The following is a 20,626-nucleotide window of genomic DNA, read 5'->3' as shown; positions in this document are numbered from 1 at the left end:
CTCACAGGATCCCCTCGCAGGGACCCCTCACAGGGACCCCTCGCAGGGACACCTCGCAGGGACCCCTCACAGGGACACCTCGCAGGATCCCCTCACAGGGACACCTCGCAGGGACCCCTCACAGGGACACCTCGCAGGATCCCCTCACAGGGACACCTCGCAGGATCCCCTCACAGGGACACCTTGCAGGATCCCCTCGCAGGGACACCTTGCAGGATCCCCTCGCAGGGACCCCTCGCAGGGACACCTCGCAGGATCCCCTCACAGGGACCCCTCACAGGGACCCCTCACAGGGACACCTTGCAGGATCCCCTCACAGCGACACCTCACAGGATCCCCTCACAGGATCTCCTCAGAGGGACCCTCACAGGGACCCCTCACAGTAAGCCCTCGCAGGGACACCTCACAGGGACCTCGCATCAGTGGCCGCCCCGTGCCCGGCCCAGAGGCCATGGGCAGACCCTGGAACACCGGAGGGTCCCTCTGACCATCAGGAAACGCTGCTCCCTGCGCGCGTGCCCGAGCCCTGGCAGCAGCTGCCCACTTTATGCGATACTGTAAAGTCAGTCACGGAGAAAAGCTAAGACTGGATTTGAAGTTTAGCCCCTCCGCCTCACGCCCGGTCCCGTATCGGCCTGGAGCCCCCCCCCCACGTGTCCCCGTACCCTCACAGGGGCGCCCCTTCCCGCGGCTTCACGCCGGCCCCGGTCCTGCTGCAGGGGGCCCCGCGGGTGTCCCCGAACCCGTCGCGGGAGCGCCACCCCCCCCCCCCGCCGTTGCCATGCAACGTTCTCCCGGCGTTCCAAGCGGCTAAGGCGAGACTCGGCCCGCGCACAGCGGCCGCTGGGATTTGTAGTCCCCCCCGTCACTCTCGCACCCGCCGCGCGTTCCGCCCCGGCAGCAGCCAATGGTGAGGCGGCGGGGGCGGGCCCTGGTATTTCAACCGCAGCGGCGGCAGCTGGGGCTCAGTGCGCGGCTCGCCGAGCGGCCGTTCCCGCCTCGTTCCGGCGTCGGCGGGGTCTTGGCCGCTCTGCCGCTGGGGCTCCGTGGAGGGCCCCCTGGCCGTCGCTGCCGTGTGCCAGCCCCGCACCGAGCACGGCTGCGAGCCACGTTGGCGCTTTGCCGGAGGAAGACCTGAGCCTACAGCCTGCCCGCAGCCGTGTGCCCGGCTGCTGCGGCCCCTTCCCCGCGCCGTCCCCGGCTGACCGCGGCTTCACCTCCCCAGCCGGTAAGAAAAGCTTCGGGGCGAGTCCCGCTCGGTCCGCGTGGCCAGAGCCCTGCGGCGGCTCCGAGCCGGAGTCCTGCCGCGCCGCGTTCTCACGTCTCGCCCGCCCGCGGCCGATCCTCCGTCTCCGGCCGAGCTCAGCGGTGTCCCTTTCCCGGGAGACGGGGGACACAGCTGGGGTACGGTGGCTCCTGGGGGTCTTCCTTCAGTTCCCGGCTGCTTGCACGCACACACACTCCGCTTTATCCAGCGGTGTGTGATGGCCGTGCCCCCCCGGGGCTGCTCCTGCTGCCCCTGGAGCCGGTTTAGAACTTTCTCCGCTACCTGCAGGGTACGGGCCCCTCGCTGCCGTGCTTGGGGCAGCGCCATCCTGTGGCCTCAACCAGCCTCGGCCTTCCCAGACGCCCCAGGGGTGGCTCCCGAGGGCCCCCGGCGAGGGCCAGGTGTCCCTCCCTCGGCCGCTCCCTGCCGGCGCTGAGCGGCAGCTGGGTCCCTGGGTGCAGGCAGGGCTGTGGCAGCTGCCGCTCTGGACCGAAGGCAGGGGTCCCGCAGCGCCCCGGGCCGGCTGCTGACTGTGGCATCCGCCGGCGGCGGGTTGCGGCGCTGCTCCGGGGGTGAATCCGCAGCCGCTTGGAGGCGGGGGGGGAGTTTCTTGGGAGTCAGCCGTGCTGTGGCTGCAGCCAGGTTAGCAGGAGCCGGGGGAGGGGAACGTTGGCAGCGGGGCCCCCAGCACCCTTCCCTGCCGAGCGGCCGGTGCTGCCGCTGCGCTGGGGCCAAGGGCAGGGCTGTGCCAGCCCCGCCAGCCTTCCGTCAGCCGGGGCGCGGGCAGGGCGCGGGCAGCGAGCGCGGCTGAAGCCGCCGCGGCCCTTTCCCCGCGGCTGCCGGGCGGCGTTCCGCGCTGTGCGCCTTTAAGGAGCGCGGCCGTGGCGCCGTGACGTGGGTGGCACAGGGCCAGGGAGGGCAGCCGCCGCCTGCCAGCCCCGCCGAGGAGAAGCACAACAACGTCTGTGCGTGGCCGCCGGCTGCCAGCGCTCATGGCGGATTCAACCCGGCACGCCCCCGGTAAGGCGCCGACGAAGACTTTATCCCGCTCCCTCGTTTGCTTGCGGCGGGGCAGAGGCTCACCGCCTCCCGGTGCGGAGCCGCAGCGTGCGGCTCCCGCCCCGGTGCGCCGTGACCCCTGCGCTGTGACTCCCCGACTCGCATCGGGGCGCGGGCGACCGAGCGGGGTTCGCCACCGTCCGGGCGCTCGGGCTGTGCCCCCCGGGCGCGGGCCCGGCCCTGCCGGGGGGGCAGCAGCGGGTCGCCCGCCCTGCCTGGGTGAGCCGCTGGGCGCTTCCCGCAGCGCGACCCCCCGCCCGGGCTGGCTGGCGGCCGCGTCCCTCCGGCGGGAGCCGCGGGGCTGCGCAGCGCCGTGTTCGGGACCGAGCGGGCGCTGGCGGGGGGCGGCGAAGGACGATGCCGCCAGGGCCGCCGCGGCTCGTTCCGCAGGGCCGGGGCTGGGAAGCGCCCGCAGCAGCTGCCGCGCTCGGTGCGGGTGCAGCGGGCTCCCCGCCGCTGCCCCTCTGCTGCGGCCTGGATCCGGGCAGCGCCGGCGGCGCTGGCCGAGCGCTCGGGGCGGCTGGTGTCGGCAGCGACGGGCCGGGCTGTGGCGAGGGCAGGAGCGGGCAGCCTCGCTCATCCCAGCCTCTCGCCGGGCACCGGCGCTCCCGCAGACCGGCGCGGGTAGCGCCCAGCGCGGCGCTGCCGGGGGCGCTCGGCAGGATGCGGCCGTCTCTGGCGGGAGCTGGCGTTCAGGGCGCGCGTTTCGCCAGGGCGGTTCGGGAGGGCTTTGGGGGAGAGGCCCCGGCCCGGGCGTGCTGCCCCCCTGGCTGTGGGGCCGAAGGGGTGCTGCGTGCCGAGAGGCCGTGTGCCACGGCTGTGGGGGAGAGGAACTGGTTTTCAGGCAGATTGCAGGGAGGACCTGTCCTGCCGAGGATCCTGCGCTCCCCAGCCGAGCTGACAGAGGCAGTGGGAGCTCCGTGTCCCCCAGAGCCGTTGTGGCTGTCATGTGCTGGGTGTTCCCAGGGAAAGCTGTGGATCCCAGGCAGGCTCCTGGCCCGTCAGGGTGCAGCACGGGGCAAGGAGCTGAGGAGCACCCTCCCCATCTGGGTGATTTTTGGTGGGGGCCCTGCTTGGCCTCTGCCACTGTTCAGGTCTGTTCCCACCAGCTCCCTTGCCGGGAGGACTACCTCGGTGACACTGGGGATGCCCAGCATGGAGGTGGAGGTTGCCAGAGAGTGCCTGGCAGCGATCCCCCATCCTGGGAACGGGGGGGGGCTCATCCCCACCCCCATTCAGTGCAGCAGTGCCTGGGGGCTCCCCCCACCCCTGGCAGGTGGTTCTCCTTAGCACTGGTGTCAGTGGGAAGGGGAGCTGGCAGTGCTCAGATGGCTTGGCTGCTGCCTCACCGGGCTTGTTTTGGGCCTGGTGGCCTTTGCAGGCTCCTTCCAGCCCCTGTGGCTGTGTCCTGGCCGGGGGCAGAGTGGGCAGCCAGCCTGCCCCCTGAGGGGTCCCAGCAGCCGGGTGGTGGGGGATGAGGGAGCCCTGGTTCCCACCCTGCTGGCATTTTGGGGGCCAGTGGCCATGCAGCTGGGAGGACAGCTGAGCAGCTTTGGGCAGTACCGCGGTGGGAGCTCAGCCCCTTCCTGGGTGGGCAGGGCCAGCTCCAGGCCCCCAGCAGCCTGGGTTCCCTCCTCTTTCTTTCTTTTTCTAAACTTCCTTCTGCTCTGAGGTCTGCGGGAGATCCCTCTGCCTGCCGAGGCCTGGCAGGCCGTGCTCTCTGTGGCTCCCACTGCGCTCCTGGCTGGAGCTGGTTATCTTGCCTAGTTTGGGTGCTTGTTTGCCACTGATCTCTGGTCCCCCTCTGCTCCCCAGGGGCCACACCACAATTCGTGGCTGCCTCGTCCTGCTGGGGCAGGCTGCCTCTCTGCACAGCACTGGGGGATTTTATTTTATTTCTTTCCCTGCTCTTGCCCATTCCACAAGACCACTGTGGCTCTTGGTACAGCATCCCTACAGTGCTTTTAAATGTCTCTTAAACTTCAGCAAAGTTTGGGTGGGGGAGGGGGGGGGAAGGAGCCATGGCAGGAGGTGCTGGTGATGAGGAGCCTGAGCAATGGTTTTCCTTGAGCCTTGCTCATTGGGATCCCGACCTCCAGGGGTAAATCCCGGGGGGCTGTGGGACAAGGACCTGGCTGCTGCTTGGCAGTGCTGCTTCCTGCTCGGTGACTGCTGAAAAGCAGGAGGGTGCCGGCTGCTTGCCTCCGTACAACCCACAGCCAGCCAGGCACAGAGGGAGTGCCCGGTGCTGTGTGCAAGCCATGTATTAATGTAATTACTATGTTTGGCCTCAATTGCCTCACACCATCCCCCTCCCCCCTTTGTTGACATCCCTAGGTCTGGGCAGTGACCTGGCAGCTGTGCGAAGATGCCTCTTCACGAAGCGAGAGCTGCGGCTCTCCTTGCTTGGGTAAAGCCTCCCTCTCCTCCACCATAGCTTGCCCCATAGGGACATGGGACATGGTGCCTGGGTGTGTGCCAGCTGCCGCCGGCACTGGCAGCTCCTTGGGGGCACAATGTCTGGGCTGGTCAAGGGAGGGATTGTGGCTGGGGCAGGTCTTGGGGCAGCTGAGTCCTTGCTGTTCCTGGCCAGGTGGGTGTCTGCAGGAGAAGCCTTGCTCACTGTTCTTGTTGAGTAACTAGCGATGCCAGAACAGCTTGGTCTGGCTGTGGAAACTGCCTGGGAGTTGGAGCTGAGCTGGAGCAGGCAGCAGGCTTGGGATGTAAGCAGCAGCTGGACCATGAAGGGGCTGTTGGGTCTGCCTTGCAAATCAGTGCTTTGCCGGAGCAAAACATTGCAGCGTGATATGAGACCTGTGCCAGCCTGTCTGGCTGTGGGGATTGTGTTCAGCTTTTGCCTAGGCCAGGCAGGGATGGTTGGGAGGGCTGGCTTTGCTGTCACATGCAGACCAATCTTGTCTCCTGCCAGGAGTGTGAGGTGGCATAGTGTGGTGTGGTGTTGTCTTCTGACTGTCTTCACCTGTTTCTAGGTGAACAGCACAAAAGCTTGTACTCATCCCCTTGATGATCTGTCACAGCTCCAGGACTGCAGTGTCTTCATCAGAATCATCAACAAAATGTGAGTATGGGGAGCTGGGGAGCACTCTTCAAGCTGCCTGGCTTGTCTGAAAGGTGGCAGTGAGCATGCTTGGGGCTGCATCCCAGAGCCATGGCCTTGGCCTCCAAGAGCCTCTGGCTGCAAGTGTGGTCCCTGTCTGGCAGGGTGGGAGTGGGAGTCCTGGGATCTTCCTCCTCTGGCAGACCTGATGCTGGATCTCCAGCTCCTCTGTGAAGTTCCAGCAAAGCACAGCACCTGCATAAGCAGCACTTTGTCGGGTGTGTTCTGAAGCCCGCTGCAATGAAACACAGGGCTTGTGCCTTCACACTGTGGCTCCTTCATGCATAAACCCACCATGCATGGGATGATAAGCCTTTTGGGCTGCCCTGCTTGGCAGCCTCCCTGTGTAGATAATGTACTGCTTCCGAGTATGATACAGGCATGACAGAGCCTGCTTGCTCTGTCCTGGGACCTGTGGTGGGAGAAATGCCTCCGTCAGGAGCTGTGTTTGTTGCCTGTGAGCCAGGGCAATTGAAACCTGCAAGCCCCATCCAGTGTGGGGTCCAGAGCAGTGACCTGGAAGGGAGAGGGGTTTGCGTGTCTCCAAAATGCTGTTTCCCACGAAAGGTGACACTTTGCGATAGCAAGTAAAACAACTGGCTCCACGCATGACCTCCTGTCCCCTGTGGTACCTCCCTGCCTGGTGGGGATGCTGCCAGCTCGATGCTGAGGCTGGCAGGCAGAGGAGGAAGCGGTGGAGGCCAGCAGTGCTTGGACACATGCGCCGGGGGGCTGGCTGCCTGTCTCAGGCTGTTCACCAAACACAGCCATGTTTGCCAGGGCTGCCAGGAGCGTCTGTGCCTGCTCCTGGGCATGGTGTGGTTGGCTTTTGCTTCACCACCCACCCTGGCATGGGGGCATAGGGCAGGCCAGCATCATGCCTCTTGCTCAGCAAGCTCTGCTGGGGGAGTGGGGGAAAGGAGCACCATTTGTTTAATTCCTCGGCAAAGCATTAATGCAACCTGTACACTCTTCTAGCCACAGGAGCAAGGAGGGGGAGTCTGTGCTGGAGCAGCCACTGCCAGAGAGGATCTCCTTCATCTGTGGCTTCCTGGAGAGTAAGAGCTGTCCCTGGGGGAAGTGGCTGCCCCTGCTCGGTCTGGTCTTGTGTCTGCAGGCTTCCCCCTTCCCAAAGTGACTCTCTGCTGCATTGGCAGCTTCGTGATGTGCAGGCAGGGCTGCCCTGGCCCTGTGGCAGCGTGTGTGAGGAAAGCTTCCCAATGGAAAGCCTTGCTAGAGCGCGCTTGATGCAAAGGACAGGGTGCTGGTGGCTACTCTGGTGATGCTGCTTTGGGGTGGTATTCCTAGCCCGGTGCCTGGCTTCAAGCTGCTCACATTCCATGGGAAAACATAAAACTGAGCAGGAATCCTAGGAGGGTAGTCTTGCACTTCTGCTTGCCCTTTCCTGGAAGGGGAGACATTGTATCCCACCCTCCATAGATGTGACTCTGCTGGTGGAGGAGGAGCCAAAAGCACAAAGAGATGCCGAGGGTGAGGTGGGGAGGCTGGGACTGAGGGGGAAGTTGCCAGGGAGGGGGGGAAAAAAGCCCATCAGACTTAATGGCAGAGGCTGAGCACTGGGGGCTTGGCTCTGGAGCCCAGCCCACCCTGCACCCCTTCTACCTGGGGATGCATCCTGGTGTCCCCCAACCCAAACACATCACTTCAGGGGGTGGACATGTGCCACGGGCTGGCAGGCAGCATGCTTAGTGGTAGGGGCTCCTGTGTGAATGGGAATCCTGCTTCACATTGCAGAGTACTGCAAGCACAAACTGGCTGCAGAGAACCTGGTCTTGTCACAGAAACTCCTGGAGGGAGAGGAGCTGGCGTTGGCCAAGGTAACTGCAGGGCATGCTTTATTCCTAGCTGGCACTGATGACTGACTTGGGGTTGGTGATGCTTACCTGCCTCGTTTCAGGTGACTGTGCTGCTCCTGTATTACACCTCCATGAGCTGCAAGAGCCCTGAGGACTGGAAAGAGTTTGACTATGAGACCCAGGTAATCCCTTCTGGATTCCTGCTGTGGACCAGGGGTGTGGGGGGAAGCAGAGATGCCTTTTGGGGGGCCCTCTGAGACCTGCCCTCCTGTTCTGGGTTCCCTTGAAAGATGGTGTGGGATGGGTGCTGCAGTGCTGGCCAGGGCATCTGGGCAATCAAATGCTCTAACTGCGAGTGTGGGCACTTGCCAGTGCAGGCACGGGCAGGCAGGGAGCTGCCTGTTGCCCCAAGCCTGCTGTGGTTGCTGCCTGGCTGGCCCCACTCTGCCCGTGAACCGCAGCTGCTGCAGCACAGCTGCTGACCCTGTGGCTCCTCTGACACAGGTTGAGCTGGCATCAATCCTCAAATTTGTGCTGGATAGTGAGGAAAGCCTGGATGAAAGCCTGGAGATGTTTCTGCAGAGGAAAGGTGAGCACCAGGTCCTGGCTGCCTGTCCTGTGGCACCAGCCTGGAGTAACAGGCCAAGCCTTGTGCAGGCATAACAGGCACTGGGCATGTTTTTCTCCTGGCTGGCACCAGTGCAACAGCCTGATAAGATGGGAGGTTAATGTGTTTGCTGTGGTGATGTCCAAGTGCCAACTCTGAGTGGGACAGACAGTCCATAACCTTGCAGAGGGCAGTGCTGCGGCACACTGAGTGCTGAGTGCTGCTTGTATCTTCCTGTACGGCTCCTGTGCCAAAAGCACCAAACCGGCATGGATGACACTTTTCTAGAGCATAAAAACATTGTGGTTTTTTCCCTGTTTGTGCTGCTGTAGCTGCCAAGTCATAAAAGCAGCAACACCATCCAGATCCCCTCAGCCCAGGACTGAGTGCTGTCCCCTGTAAGCTCTTCTGTAAGAGCAGGGCTGCCTTATGCCTGCCAGGCTCTTGGCAGCATCCCAGCCTTTGTGGCACAAGCTGCTTTTGCTGGAGGAGTGAGGCAGGTGGGATGTGTGCAGCTTTGTGGTGGGAGTGGAGTGCCGGGGCAGGGTTGTAAGGCAGGTTTATGGCTCCCTGGCCTGGAATTTGTTCCTGCGCACCTGGGATTTCAGCTGCTAAACCCTCCCTTCTGGTATTAATGTGAAGATCACAGCCTGCTTTTCGCTTGTGCTTTGCAGCACCGTTGTCTGCATCCAGCAGCAGCTCCGAGGAGCACTCCCTGCTGTTCTCCTTCCCACACAAGCAAGAACTGCGTTTTCTGGAGCTGAAGAATATTGTGTCCTCCTCAGATTCGTACGTCCTCAGCTTTTGGCTGGCAGAGGGGGAGCAAGGGGAGGGAGGAACCAATGACACCTTCTGGGACCTGGAGGTGCAGCTGGGCTGCACACTGACTTGACAGACCCTTTTCTGCCATGGTGTTGTCCTCTTCCAAACTGCTCAGGCTTGACATGGGGATTTATGGTGTGAGGTTGAGGTTGGGCTGTAATTGGCTCCTTTTAGCCCAGCTCATTTCAGCCTAATGGGCCCAGAGACTTCCCAGAGCAGCTTGTGGTCCTCCCCTGTCTTGGGGTGGGTTCGAAGTTATCACTGTGACCCCCTCTGAGATGGGGGAACCAGAGCGGGTTTGACTGTGCGGGGAGAGACATTGCCCTGTGGTCAGCCCTGGGTAAGTTACATGGTGTGCCTCTCGGCAGACCGCTGCCCAGCACACCGTTCTTGCCCGTGGGGGGAGTCATGCAGACCCCTCAGTTCCAGCTGCAACGCCTGAAGAAGCAACTGGCTTTTGAGAGACAGAACCGGGATGAGCTGGAGGTGGAGCTGGCAGAGAATCTCAAGCTCATTATGGAGAAGGGTCAGTTGCTAGTGGGCCATGCTGGGGTGTGGGGAGGGGTTTCTGGGGCTGAGACCTCGCCTGGTTTCTCTGACTGTATTATGGCTTTGACCCCACCACAGCTGTGCTTGTGCATGGTCCATCCTGCCAGACCCCAAGTGAGCACAGCTTGTGGCTTTGGGGCTTTTCTGCTTTCCAAAGCAGACAGGGCAGCTTGGGGTTTGCTGTGCCTGGCCCCATGGTGGACCAAGGGGACCCTTCCCCGTTAATCTGGAGCCAAGCATGATGCTGAAAGCCTTGCTGATGGGAGCCAAGACAGCTCTGATGCTGTTGTTGCAACTCTGAGATGGCTGTTGGTCCCCCTGCCAAATGATTTGGAGCAGGCTGGCAGGTGTAGGAGTCTTGCCATCAGCATCTAAAGCTGTCTCCACCCTGGGGTTTTCCCCAGACACACATGGAGCCTCCAGGATCCTTCTTCCCTCTCCTGTTCCCTTATATATCCTGGGCAACAAGAGCCATGACTGAAGCAACACCCATGCTGAGCACCAGTGCTGGCAGCCTGGCTCTTCCCTCTCCTGCTGCAAAGGTTTTCTAAGCAGCGGCTCCTCACCAGCTTGGAAGAAGGAAACGCATCCCCCGCTGTGCTGTTGGCGGGGTTCAGGTGTCATAAAAAGATGGTAACTGGTCCTTTCTTGCCACCTTCCGCAGAGGCTCAGATCACCGTGATGCAGCAGCGGATTGATCACTTAGTTCTGCTCAACAAGAGGCAAGCTGCAGACCAGCTGGAGCCAAAGGAAATGGAGGAGCTGAGGGAGAGGAATGAGAGGTAATCCAGGACGTCTGCTCCCTCCTGCTAGGCAGGTCCTTGTCACTCCCATGTCCCCAGGGTCTGTGTTTGTCTCTTTCCCCAGCAGTGCAGTAAATGGGTGAGGGCAAACCTTCCTCTTGTTCTCTGCCGCCTCTGCAGCTGCACCCTGGAGAGGAGATGGCTTTGGCAGCTGCAGAATCATGGAATGGTTCGGGTTGGAAGGGACCTTCAAGACCAGCCAGTCCCACCCCCTGCCAGGGGCAGGGCCTCCTCCCCCCAGCCCAGGCTGCTCCCAGCCCCGTCCAGCCTGGCCTTGAGCCCTGCCAGGGATGGGGCACCCACAGCTGCTCTGGGCAGCCTGGGCCAGCGCCTCGCCGCCCTCACGGGGAAGGGTTTCTTCCTCATGTCCAACCTAAATCTCCCCTCTCTCAGCTTCAAGCCATTCCCCCCTGTCCCACCACTCCCTGCCCTTGCCCAAAGCCCCTCCCCAGCTTTCCTGTCGGCCCCTCCAGGCACTGGGAGCTGCTCTAAGGTCTCCCCGCAGCCTTCTCCTCCCCAGGCTGCACAGCCCCAGCTCTCCCAGCCTGTCCCCACAGCAGAGGGGCTCCAGCCCTCTGACCAGCTCCGTGGCCTCCGACAGGCCCACTCCGACAGGTCCGTGTCCCTCTGATGCTGAGGACCCCCGAGCTGGACACAGCGCTGTGGGGGGGTCTCAGCAGAGGGGCAGAGCCCCCTCCCTAGCCCTACTGGCTACACTGCCAGCAGTGCAGCCTGGGGTGTGTTTGGGCCAGCAAACACACTGTGCTTTGTGGTCAGGACAGTTGCAGCCTGTAGCCTGTTTTTATTGCAGGGGGCAAGTCCCAAACCACACAGCGTGTTCTAACACCCCACTCCCTACCCTAAACCCTGCATGGGAACAGGCATGCTTGTTATGGGAAAAGTGTGCTGCTAGCATGGGACTTGCCTGTCACTGAGGGCTCTAAGGCTGATACTAGAGCCACTTCCCCAGCTGCTGGCCCTCCAATTTGATCCAGTTTGTTTGGATCTGAACTGGGTGGTGTCACATGCTTGAATTCTGTTGCCTGTCACACTGCATCCTGGTCTTTGCCCTGTCCCTGTGCAGCAATGTGTTTACTTGGGAAGGATGCCTAGCCTCTGCTAGTAGGTGCCATGCCTTTTTTTTGTCCTTTCCTCACTTATTTCACTTTGCAGAGAGGTGACTGGAGTCCTGCAGCGGCTTCTGCCCTCGGTTCAGAGCAGTCAGGCTCCTCCAAAGCACAGACATTGCTTATCTCTGCTCCACTCGATGACATATTGTGACCCAGTCTAGAGCTGAATTTATGGTAGTTTTGCACCATGGCATAGAGATACCTTTGTACTTCAGTAATGTTCAGCAGCATTGGTTCCCAGTGGTGTCCTCACCTGCCTTGGGCTCACACCCCTTGTTTTAACTTTGGCTCCTCTCCCACAGCCTCACGGTGCGCCTGCACAACACCCTCAAGCAGTGCCAGGACTTGAAGACTGAAAAAGGCCAGATGGAGCGGAAAATCGACCAGCTCTCTGAGGAGAACGGGGACCTTTCCTTCAAGGTGCAGGATGCTGTGTCCTCTCCCTGTCCCCATAGCCTAGTCATTTGTGATGGGATGCAGGAGGAAGGATTTGATGGCAGTGATGGCTGCTGGGTTGCTTATAGCTCTGCCACTGGCCTCGTGACCTTGACCAAGTGACTGAGTCTGCTCTGGGCTCCAGATCCTGATCTGAAGGGGAACCATGGTGGGGGAAAAATAGGGGCTAGGCAGAGCTGCTGGCATGCAGTGCTGGTACAGGGCATGAGCACCCAGGACCTGGAATGCCTGTGGATGCTGCAGTGCTTAGTGCTTAGAAGAGGGCAGCTGGGCAGTGTGGGTGCTCTCTGACCCTCCTCTGGGATAAGGGTTTTTTCTCTTTGTAGCTGCGGGAGATTGCCAGCCGCATGGTCCGGGTGCAGGAAGCCCTGAATGAGCTCTCGGAGGAGCACAACGTGACCCTGGCACAGTCGCGGGAAAAGCAGGGACAGCTGGAGGATGAGCTGTGTGCTTCCCTGCAGGAGAAGGTGAGGGGGTTCTGCCTGGGTGGTGAGTGCCTCCTGCTCTTGCTACTCCTGGGAAGGGTTCCCTGCCATGTGACAGGCTGCTGCCCTCCCAGTGAGGAGAGAAACCCTGAGCTTGCCAAGACCTGGTGTCAATTTAAAGCTGGGTGACTGTGCCTCTCCTTGCTTGGTTCCCTTGTGTTGCACTGTGCTCTATCCCATGTCTCTGTCACCAGAAATACTTAGAAGAGAAGATCGAGATTCTCCAGGGGAAGATTTCTGTGCTGGAGGACCAGCTGGCCAAGCTGGAGGACTGCAGCACCCAGGAGAAGGGAGAGGTCATGGGTGACATACTGAAGGTACAGCTGGGTCTTGAGAGAGCCTCTGGCTCCCACAGTGAGGGCAGGCAGTGCTTGGATGCAAAACTATCTGGAGGGAGTGGCAGGTGCTGGAGGAATGCATGGCAAAGCCATGCAGGGCAGAGCCAGCTGCTCTCTGCTATTGGATGGGGGTTGTGGGGCTGAGCACACTGCGGGAGCCCCTTTTGTGCTGAATTTAGAAATACTGCTCCTGGGTAGCTGCTGGCACCCCCAGCCTCCCATAGCATTGATCTGTTGTGGAGGGGGTGGCTCTGCATGGTGGGAAAAGACTTCTGGTTTGAGAGAGCAGAGTGGCCCAAGGCTAAGGGGAAGGTGGGGTGTGTTGGGGTGCACTGGGGGTGCTGGGAGGGCAGGCAGGTGCCAGGCAGCTCCCATTGGGATGCAGTGCATGATTCTCCAGTGAGAGTGTAGGATGCAGCTCAAGTAACACCTGTGTGTTGTTTTTTCCCCTCCCTCCTCTTTGCTCTGCCAGCTGGAAGAGCTGAAGCAGGAGGTATCCAGCCTTGTCACTAAAGGGGCTGAGCTCCAGGCCACCATCCTGCGGCTGGAGGAGGAGAAGCAGCAGCTGAGTGGCCTTGTTGCCAGCCTTCAGAGCTCCCTCTCTGAGAGCCACCAGGCCAGGGAGAGGCTGGTGCAGGACCTGCAGGCATGGGAGGCCAGCGAGCCCAGCAGGCAGCAGGAGCAGGAAGTGGAGGTAAAGAAACTGTCTAGGGAGTTGACCCTGCTGAGTACCAGGCTGGAGGAGTCACTGCGGGAGATGGCACGCCGGGAGGAGGAAGCTGAATGCTTGCATCAGGAGGTGGAACGGGCCAAGGTGGACTGTGCTGCTGAGCGAGCCTGTAAGGCAGAGCTGGAGGAACAGCTGCAAAACTCGCTCAATGAGCAGAGGGTGCACCAGGAGGAGCTGGCCCGATGCTGGGAGCTGATGAAGGAGAAGGATGGGGAGCTGGATGAGCTCCGCCAGAAAAACATCTCACAGGATGAAGAGCTGAGGGACCTGCAGAAGACTGTCAGCAAGCTGAAAGGAGAGCTTTCTTTGGAGATGGCCAAGGAGCGGGTGCCCAAAGGGGACAAACTGCAGGGATTCTCAGAGGCCACCCAGAGCAGGGATGTGGAGGGGGACAACATCAAGGCTACCTGCTCAAAAGAGATGTCCCTCAAAAGCTTGGAGGAGAAGACTCATGACAGGGAGCAGGAAGCTGGCTTGAGCCAAGACCTTTACCAGGGGAAGCTGAAGGAGAGCCATGTGCTTAGTTTGCAAGTGGAGGAGCTGGCGCAGCAGGAGGCTATGGCCACCCTTGAGCAAGTGGAAGCCAAGGCGGAAATGGCAGAGGCTTTGAGGGAAGCAGCCCAGCAGAAGGAGAAGGCATTGGAGCTGCAGAAGGAACTACAAAAGGGCAGGGAGCTGACCCAGAGCAAAACAGCTGTCACAGCTGCTGAGAAGGAGCTGGCATCCCTCTCTTCTGCAGTGCAGGAGAAAGGCTGGTCAGAGGAGAGCTGGAAAGAGGAGCTGGAGAAGCAGCGGTTGACTATCAAGGCTCTGAAGAGAGACCAACGTTTCCAGAGAGAGCGGGAGGACAAGCTGCGTCAGGAGGTGAAGGTCTGCCAGGACCAGTGCCTCCAGAAGGAGCAGCAACTTGCTGCCCTGCAGCGGGAGTTTAACAGTGCCCAGGTGGAGCGTGCCTCCCTGGAGAGCCAGCACTGCCAGGAGCTGGAGCAGAGGGCGAAAACCCTGGCTGCTCTACAAGCAGAGCTGGCAAAGGCCAGGCTGGAGGCGACTGAAGTGCCATCCCTGCGGGAGCGATTAGCAGAGCAGGACTGGGCCAACCGGCAGCTGCAGGTAGAGGCAGCAGAGCAGGCGGCACGGCTGGCAGGGCTGCAGCAGGCTGAGGAGACCTGGAGCCGTGGGCAGCAGTGGCTTGAAGCGGAGCTGGGCCGGTTCATGGAGCAGCATACGCAGAATATGAAGCGGCTGCAGGAGCTGGCAGCCAGCAGTCAGCAGGAGGCTGAGGAGGTATTGCGCAAGTTGGAGATAAGGACTAATGAGTATGAGACCAGCAAGGCAGTGGCTCTGGAGGAGAAGAGGAGGATGACTGCTCAGGTAGGGGCTCCTGCAATTGGGTGGGCTGTGGGTTGGGGGAGCTCCCCAGGAAAATGGGTATGTTTGGTCTTCTGTGCACACCTGAATTACAGAAGGGTTTGGGTTGGAAGGAACCTCACAACCACCCAGGCCCCCTCCCCCCAGCCCAGGCTGCTCCCAGCCCCGTCCAGCCTGGCCTTGAGCCCTGCCAGGGATGGGGCACCCACAGCTGCTCTGGGCAGCCTGGGCCAGCGCCTCGCCGCCCTCACGGGGAAGGGTTTCTTCCTTATATCTTACCTAAATCTCCCCTCTCTCAGCTTCAAGCCATTCCTGCCCACTCACAAGGGTGCCCGTGGCTTGGCATGGCTTCTCATTCTCATGCTCCTGGTGTGGCCATGGGGCATGTGGCAGGCAGTGCACCAGCACTGACCGGCTGCCAAAAGTATCCAGGGCTCCTTGACAAAGGATCATTTGTCCTGTGGTACCTTGTCCACAGATAGAAAGGGATTTGGGGGGAGCTGGGGCACCCTGTTCCTTCTGGTTTTTCCCACTCTCTTGAACTGAATTTCAGCTTCTCACCCAGTTGGCAGGAATGGCTGCTGCTGGGAGGAGGGGGCTGTGTTCCCAGACCGGGTGGTCCAGATGTGGCCAGAGGTGGGTCGCTTTACAGCAGCATTGGTCTCAGACAGAGCATGGGTTAGCACTTGGGGAAACAATGCTGGAAAAGTCCCATTTCTCTGCCCAGGGACCCTGCAGAGGCCTCGTGGCTGTGACTGGGGTGGGTTGGGGGCTCCCTGAGCATCCCCCAGAGCAGGGAGAGCCTGGCTGGGCAGGAGCTCTCAGCAGCCAGGGTCTGGCAGCCGTCTCCGCTTGCTGAGACCGACAGCTGACCCATGGGACTGCAGCTTGCAGGCATCCAGGCAGTGAGCACACCCACTGCTGAAGGATTTATGAGCTGCCTGCCTGTTCCTGGGGCTCCTGCTGTGTCTGGGGGCCTGGCAGGGTTTCCTGGCTCTTCCATGGTGTCACATCCCACGTGTCTGTAAGGACAAGCTGCCAGCAGCCACTCCCCACTTATGAGCCACAGAAGCATCCCCTTGGGGCTAGGATGCCTCCCCTTGAGTGGGCACAGGCTCCCCTCAAGTTGTATGGCTTGAGGCTTGGCACAGAGGATGCCCACATTGGGATGAGCCTCCTGCTTTTACCCTGGTAACAAACAGCTGGCAGTGGAGATGCCTGCTCTGGCAACTGGTTATTGCATAACTGTGCTGGCTTCCCTCGCCCTTCGGCCTAAAGGGGTCTCAGCTTTGCTTCCAGTGCACAGCTGCTCCTTACACTTAGGTAGTGCAAGCCTCCTCCCTGCAAAGACTAACATGGAGCAGCTGTGTTTGCCTGCCTCAAGTGTGGTACCTGAAGTACTGGGAGCTTGCTCCGTGAAGGTACAGCTGAACAGCCCCCCGGGGCAGGAAACCTCCGGTGTCCTGCTCCCGGAGCTGGAGGGGAGGGACATGCTCCTCCACTGGAAGATTGTAGATGGGAGTCTTGTGCCTGGAGCTGGTCTGACCGACCCATACTTTCAGGTGGAGGAGCTGAATGAAAAGCTGACCCAGCACGAGAAGGCTGTCCAAACCCAGGAGCAGAGAGTTAAGGTAAACAGGGGCCAAAATCCTGCAGGGCTGAGCTCTTGGCCAGCCCTCGAGCTGTTGGTGGCTCTCCAGGGGCTTCAGCTGGGGGAGGCAGGGGTGTGGGGTGCCTCTAAGGCAATTTCTTCCCTGCCCACAGGTGCTGGAAGGGGAACTGCAGGCAGAGGCCACCCGCCAGCAGGAGAAGGTGGCAGAGCTTCAGGCACAGCTCACCCAGAAGGAACAGGCAGCCAAGCACTACAAAGAGCAGGTATGGCAGGGGCTGGCATGGCCCTGCTGCCCCCGTGCCCCATGAGGAAGCTTGATGGGTTTTCTCTCCTTGACATCCTAGATGGAGAAAGCAAAAATGTGCTATGATGCAGAGAAGCAGCAGAACCAGGATCTGGCAGAGAAGCTGAAGGCCATGGAGCAACTGCAGAAAGAGAATGCGGAGCTGCGGATGGAGTCAGAGAGGTTGGCCAAGGAGCTGGAGCAGAGCATCCTGCAGGTCAGGGAGTCAGAACTGAGCTGCCAGAACCTCACCAGCCAGGTCTGCAGTCTGGAGGCTCAGGTGGGCACAGCACAGCAGGACTCCACACCCTTCCTCCTCCTCCCCTTTGTTGCTGGCTCTCTGAGGATCCATCCCTTCCTTCCCATCCAGGTGGAGCTTGCCAATCAGCAGCTACAGGAGCTTGGCAAGTTCCAGGGGGCAGCAGACACGCTGAAGGGCCAGGAGACTTTCTGCCAGAACCCTGCTGATCTCAGCACTGACAGCCTTGACCTCGGCGTTGGTGAAGCACAGCCACTTAATGCCACCAGGTACCAGCACACTGCAGCTCAGCAGAGGTCGTCCTGCTGCCAGCGTTGCTAAAACCCCCAGTGTCCCCAGTTCTTGCTGTTCCCCGAGGGCTTGGTAAGCCTGTCCGTGCTGCTGTCATGCCCCATCTGCAGGAAGGCTGGCTGCCCACAGCTGGAGGCCTCGGTGCCACCAGGCAATGAAGAGTCACTGGCATCCAAGCAGCTGCCCCGCAAGGCAGAATCCCTGGAGAGCCTCCACTTCGCTCCTCGCCACAGCCACAGGCAACTCCACCTGGGGACCAGTGCCCACTCCCTGGGTGACCTCTCGCTTCACTCCGGAGACAAGACCCCACCGACCTTGAAAGTGAGTGGTGGGTCCCCTGGGTGTGGGGCAGGACAGGGATCCCCTGCAGAAAGAGATATGGTTTGCTGTGCCCTGCAGCCCAGGGCTCACTGGGGACTGGAGGGAAAGACAGGGGGTGGCTTGGGGGAGCTTACTTCCAATGCTCTTGCAGTTGGCTGGGGCTGCAGCCATCGCCTGGCCACCCCGAGGAAGCCTGAGCTGCTGTGGGGCTCTTTGTGCCCCCTACGTGCCCTTGTGCCAAGGACCGCTCAGCCCTTCAGAACCCGTGGCGTGGCAGCTGAGTGGGCAGTGCGAGAGGACAGGGGGTCCCAGGAGGTGCAGCCTTTTATCCGCTTCCTCCCCTCTGCCTCTCACCCCGTGGGGCAGCAGCCAAGCAGCTGCAGGGCACAGCACCCCAGGGGTGCTCCAGCCCCGGGCAAGGGCGGCTCTGGGATGGGCTATGGGCTTTGGTGCCTGGGTGTTGGGGTGGGGGGGCAAGCCCTCATGTCAATGCAGGCTGGGGGATGAAAGGATGGAGAGCAGCCCTGCCAAGGGCTTGGGGGTGCTGGGGGATGAGAGACTCAGCATGTCCCTGCATGTCCCTCACCCTGTGTGGCCAGCAGGGCGAGGGAGGGGGCTCTGCCCCTCTGCTGAGACCCCCCCACAGCGCTGTGTCCAGCTCGGGGGTCCTCAGCATCAGAAGGACACGGACCTGTCGGAGTGGGCCTGTCGGAGGCCACGGAGCTGGTCAGAGGGCTGGAGCCCCTCTGCTGTGGGGACAGGCTGGGAGAGCTGGGGCTGTGCAGCCTGGGGAGGAGAAGGCTGCGGGGAGACCTTAGAGCAGCTCCCAGTGCCTGGAGGGGCCGACAGGAAAGCTGGGGAGGGGCTTTGGGCAAGGGCAGGGAGTGGTGGGACAGGGGGGAATGGCTTGAAGCTGAGAGAGGGGAGATTTAGGTTGGACATGAGGAAGAAACCCTTCCCCGTGAGGGCGGCGAGGCGCTGGCCCAGGCTGCCCAGAGCAGCTGTGGGTGCCCCATCCCTCCAGGGCTCAAGGCCAGGCTGGACGGGGCTGGGAGCAGCCTGGGCTGGGGGGAGGGGGCCCTGCCCCTGGCGGGGGGTGGGACTGGCTGGTCTTGAAGGTCCCTTCCAGCCCAAACCCTTCTGTGATGTCTGGATTTCCCCCTCCTGGAAACAGGCCAAGACTGAGCAACTGGACAGTGCTGACATCTCCTGTACCACCTCAGCAGCTCAGCCCCCAAATGCTGCTCCTGGCACCTCCACAGGGTCTCTCACCAGCATCCTCTCCCGGGAGGCCCTCATCAAGCAGGAAACCTCCTCCCCACAGGAGCTCCCCAGCAATCCAGCACTGTTGGGCCTCCCCGGCTACCGGCCGGTCACTCGCAGCTCTGCCAGGCAGTTGCAGAGCAGGGACAGCTCCAGCCTTGGTGCGTGTGGGCAGGGGGCGGGCTGGGCTGTGGGCTGGGCAGGCTTGGCTTGGGGTGGCCACTTTTTGCCTGGGATCCCCACCTCAGCCTTCTCTGCTTTTGGGTTTAGACCAGAGCAACATCTACCTGGGCACATGCCAGGATGAGCCAGAGCAGCTGGACTGGCAGCGCATTGCAGAGCTGCAGCAGCGTAACCAGGCCTGCCCGCCCCACCTGAAGAGCTGCTACCCCCTGGAGAGGGTAAGGTGGGGCAGCAAGTGGGCTGCTCCTTTGCCACATTGGGCCCAAACTGCCCACAGGAAAGGGCATGGAGAGCATTGGTGATGACACCTCTGCATTTCCTCCGCAGACCTCCAGCGGGACCATCACCGATGAGCAGGTGAAGACTGGTGACCCAGAGGAGACACTGCGACGATTCAGCATGCAGCCCCCTCAGAGGGCCACTTGGCACAGCACCCTGGCTGGCAGCTGGCAGCAAAGGAAGCACCTCCTGGATGAGTCCTACCAGGAGACTGACACCCCCCAGGTGAGCTGAGCTAAGCCTGTCACAAGTGTCCTGGCTGGTACACAACTTCCCTGGGAGCTGGGCTGGGGATGAGGGGCCATGAAGGCTGGTGGACAGCCACAGATGTTCTACAGATGTTAGGGGGGTTGCTGGGCCACGCCAGCAGTGGGACCTTTTGAGCTGGTGCCTCCCCCAGGGCAGAGCTGGCACGTCTGAGCCTTCTGCTTTCCCCTCCCCACAGCTCCCAGGAAGGGTGACCAGGGCTCCTGTTCACCAGATGATGGTTCCAGCTTGTGTTTCCCCCCATCTTTATTCTAGTCAAAGAAGTGGAGCAGCTGCTTCCTGCTGCCCCAGCCCCGCAGGGAATGCAGTGAGCCGTGCAGCTCTGAGGGCCCGAGCAAGCAGCCAGGCCCCAGCGGGCAGGTGAGCAGCAGGGCCTGGAGCAGCCTGCTCTGGCAAGGAAAGTGGGGGGGGAAAAAAAAAGTCATGACCATCCTGTTCTGCACCTTCTTCTACAGGCTGAGAAGCATCAGCCACCCCAGGACTTCAGCAAGCCGGGCAGCTTGCCAGGCCCCAGCGGGCAGCCAGGCCCCAGCGGGCAGGTGAGTAGCCGGGCCTGGAGCAGCCTGCTCTGGCAAGGAAAGTGGGGGGGAAAGTCATGACCATCCTGTTGTGTTCCGCACCTTCTTCCACAGGCGCGAAAGCACCAGTCGCTGGGGTTTAGCATCCTCAACACGCCAAAGAGGCTGGGGACCAGCCTGCTGCGCCGGGCGGCTTGGCAGCAAACCTCATCCAAGAGATCTGGCAGCAGCACCCGCCGCTCACCCCGCATTGCTGCTGCCAAGGCCCCCAAGGACAAGGTAGGCACAGCCAACCCCCTGCAGCAAGCTCCCCAGCCTTCTGCAGTGGGGGGCGTTGTAAGGAGAAGCACATGCTCACCCCAGTGCCCCAAACCCCTGCCCTGGTCTCATGGAGGCAAGGGGGGGGGGAACCAGTCCCTGCAGTGCCACGGAGGCAGCAGGGTCCAAGTGTGGGCACAGCCACCTCCAGGGCAGTGGCCATGGTTCACAGTCACTAATGTCTCCTCTCTGCTTTGTCCCTTCCAGGCCAGTCACCAAGAAAAGAAGTCCTGAGGTGCCCTGCCTGGGGGGGAAGTATCTCCTATCTCCCCCGTGCTCGCTCTGCCCTGGACCCAGTCTGCACCCCCCACTTCCCTCTGCCCACCCAGCACTGTGGATACATCCCCAGGGGGGATGGGGCTAGACACTGCAAGTTTTCTATTTGTAAAATAAATTGTATTTCTTTTTTTTCCTGCTCTCCATGTCCTGGGTCATTCCTTCTACTGTGCCCATGGCCCATGTGTGGCTGCTGGCTCCTACACC

At 61.4% G+C, this 20,626-nt stretch overlaps 1 protein-coding gene across 7 annotated transcripts; it reads left to right on the top strand.

Moving 5' to 3' along the window:
• The first annotated feature begins 1,474 nt into the window (after positions 1-1,474).
• Positions 1,475-20,528, top strand: NUMA1 (nuclear mitotic apparatus protein 1). 7 transcript variants are annotated; one of them, XM_055702826.1, is made up of 26 exons: positions 1,745-2,287; positions 4,664-4,736; positions 5,317-5,405; positions 6,423-6,502; positions 7,200-7,282; positions 7,363-7,443; positions 7,766-7,850; positions 8,543-8,657; positions 9,059-9,216; positions 9,904-10,021; positions 11,475-11,592; positions 11,955-12,095; positions 12,308-12,430; positions 12,924-14,552; positions 16,112-16,180; positions 16,314-16,424; positions 16,506-16,724; positions 16,815-16,972; positions 17,105-17,375; positions 18,490-18,739; positions 18,849-18,979; positions 19,089-19,265; positions 19,563-19,667; positions 19,763-19,846; positions 19,940-20,104; positions 20,351-20,527. In XM_055702826.1, the coding sequence occupies exons 2-26, from the start codon at positions 4,695-4,697 to the stop codon at positions 20,375-20,377; spliced, it is 4,629 nt and encodes a 1,542-aa protein (XP_055558801.1). In that variant the 5' UTR covers positions 1,745-2,287; positions 4,664-4,694; the 3' UTR covers positions 20,378-20,527. The 7 variants fall into 7 exon arrangements, with proteins under 7 accessions (XP_055558802.1, XP_055558797.1, XP_055558798.1 ...); XM_055702822.1 differs by having other exon boundaries at positions 1,477-2,287; positions 19,940-20,528; XM_055702823.1 differs by having other exon boundaries at positions 1,713-2,287; positions 19,563-19,846; positions 20,351-20,512.
• The last annotated feature ends 98 nt before the right edge of the window (positions 20,529-20,626 follow it).

The sequence above is a fragment of the Falco cherrug genome, chromosome 2, assembly GCF_023634085.1.
Source record: "Falco cherrug isolate bFalChe1 chromosome 2, bFalChe1.pri, whole genome shotgun sequence".
NCBI lineage: Eukaryota > Metazoa > Chordata > Aves > Falconiformes > Falconidae > Falco > Falco cherrug.
The sequence above is the reverse complement of the archived record's forward strand: the minus strand, read 5'-3'. Positions and strand labels throughout refer to the sequence as shown.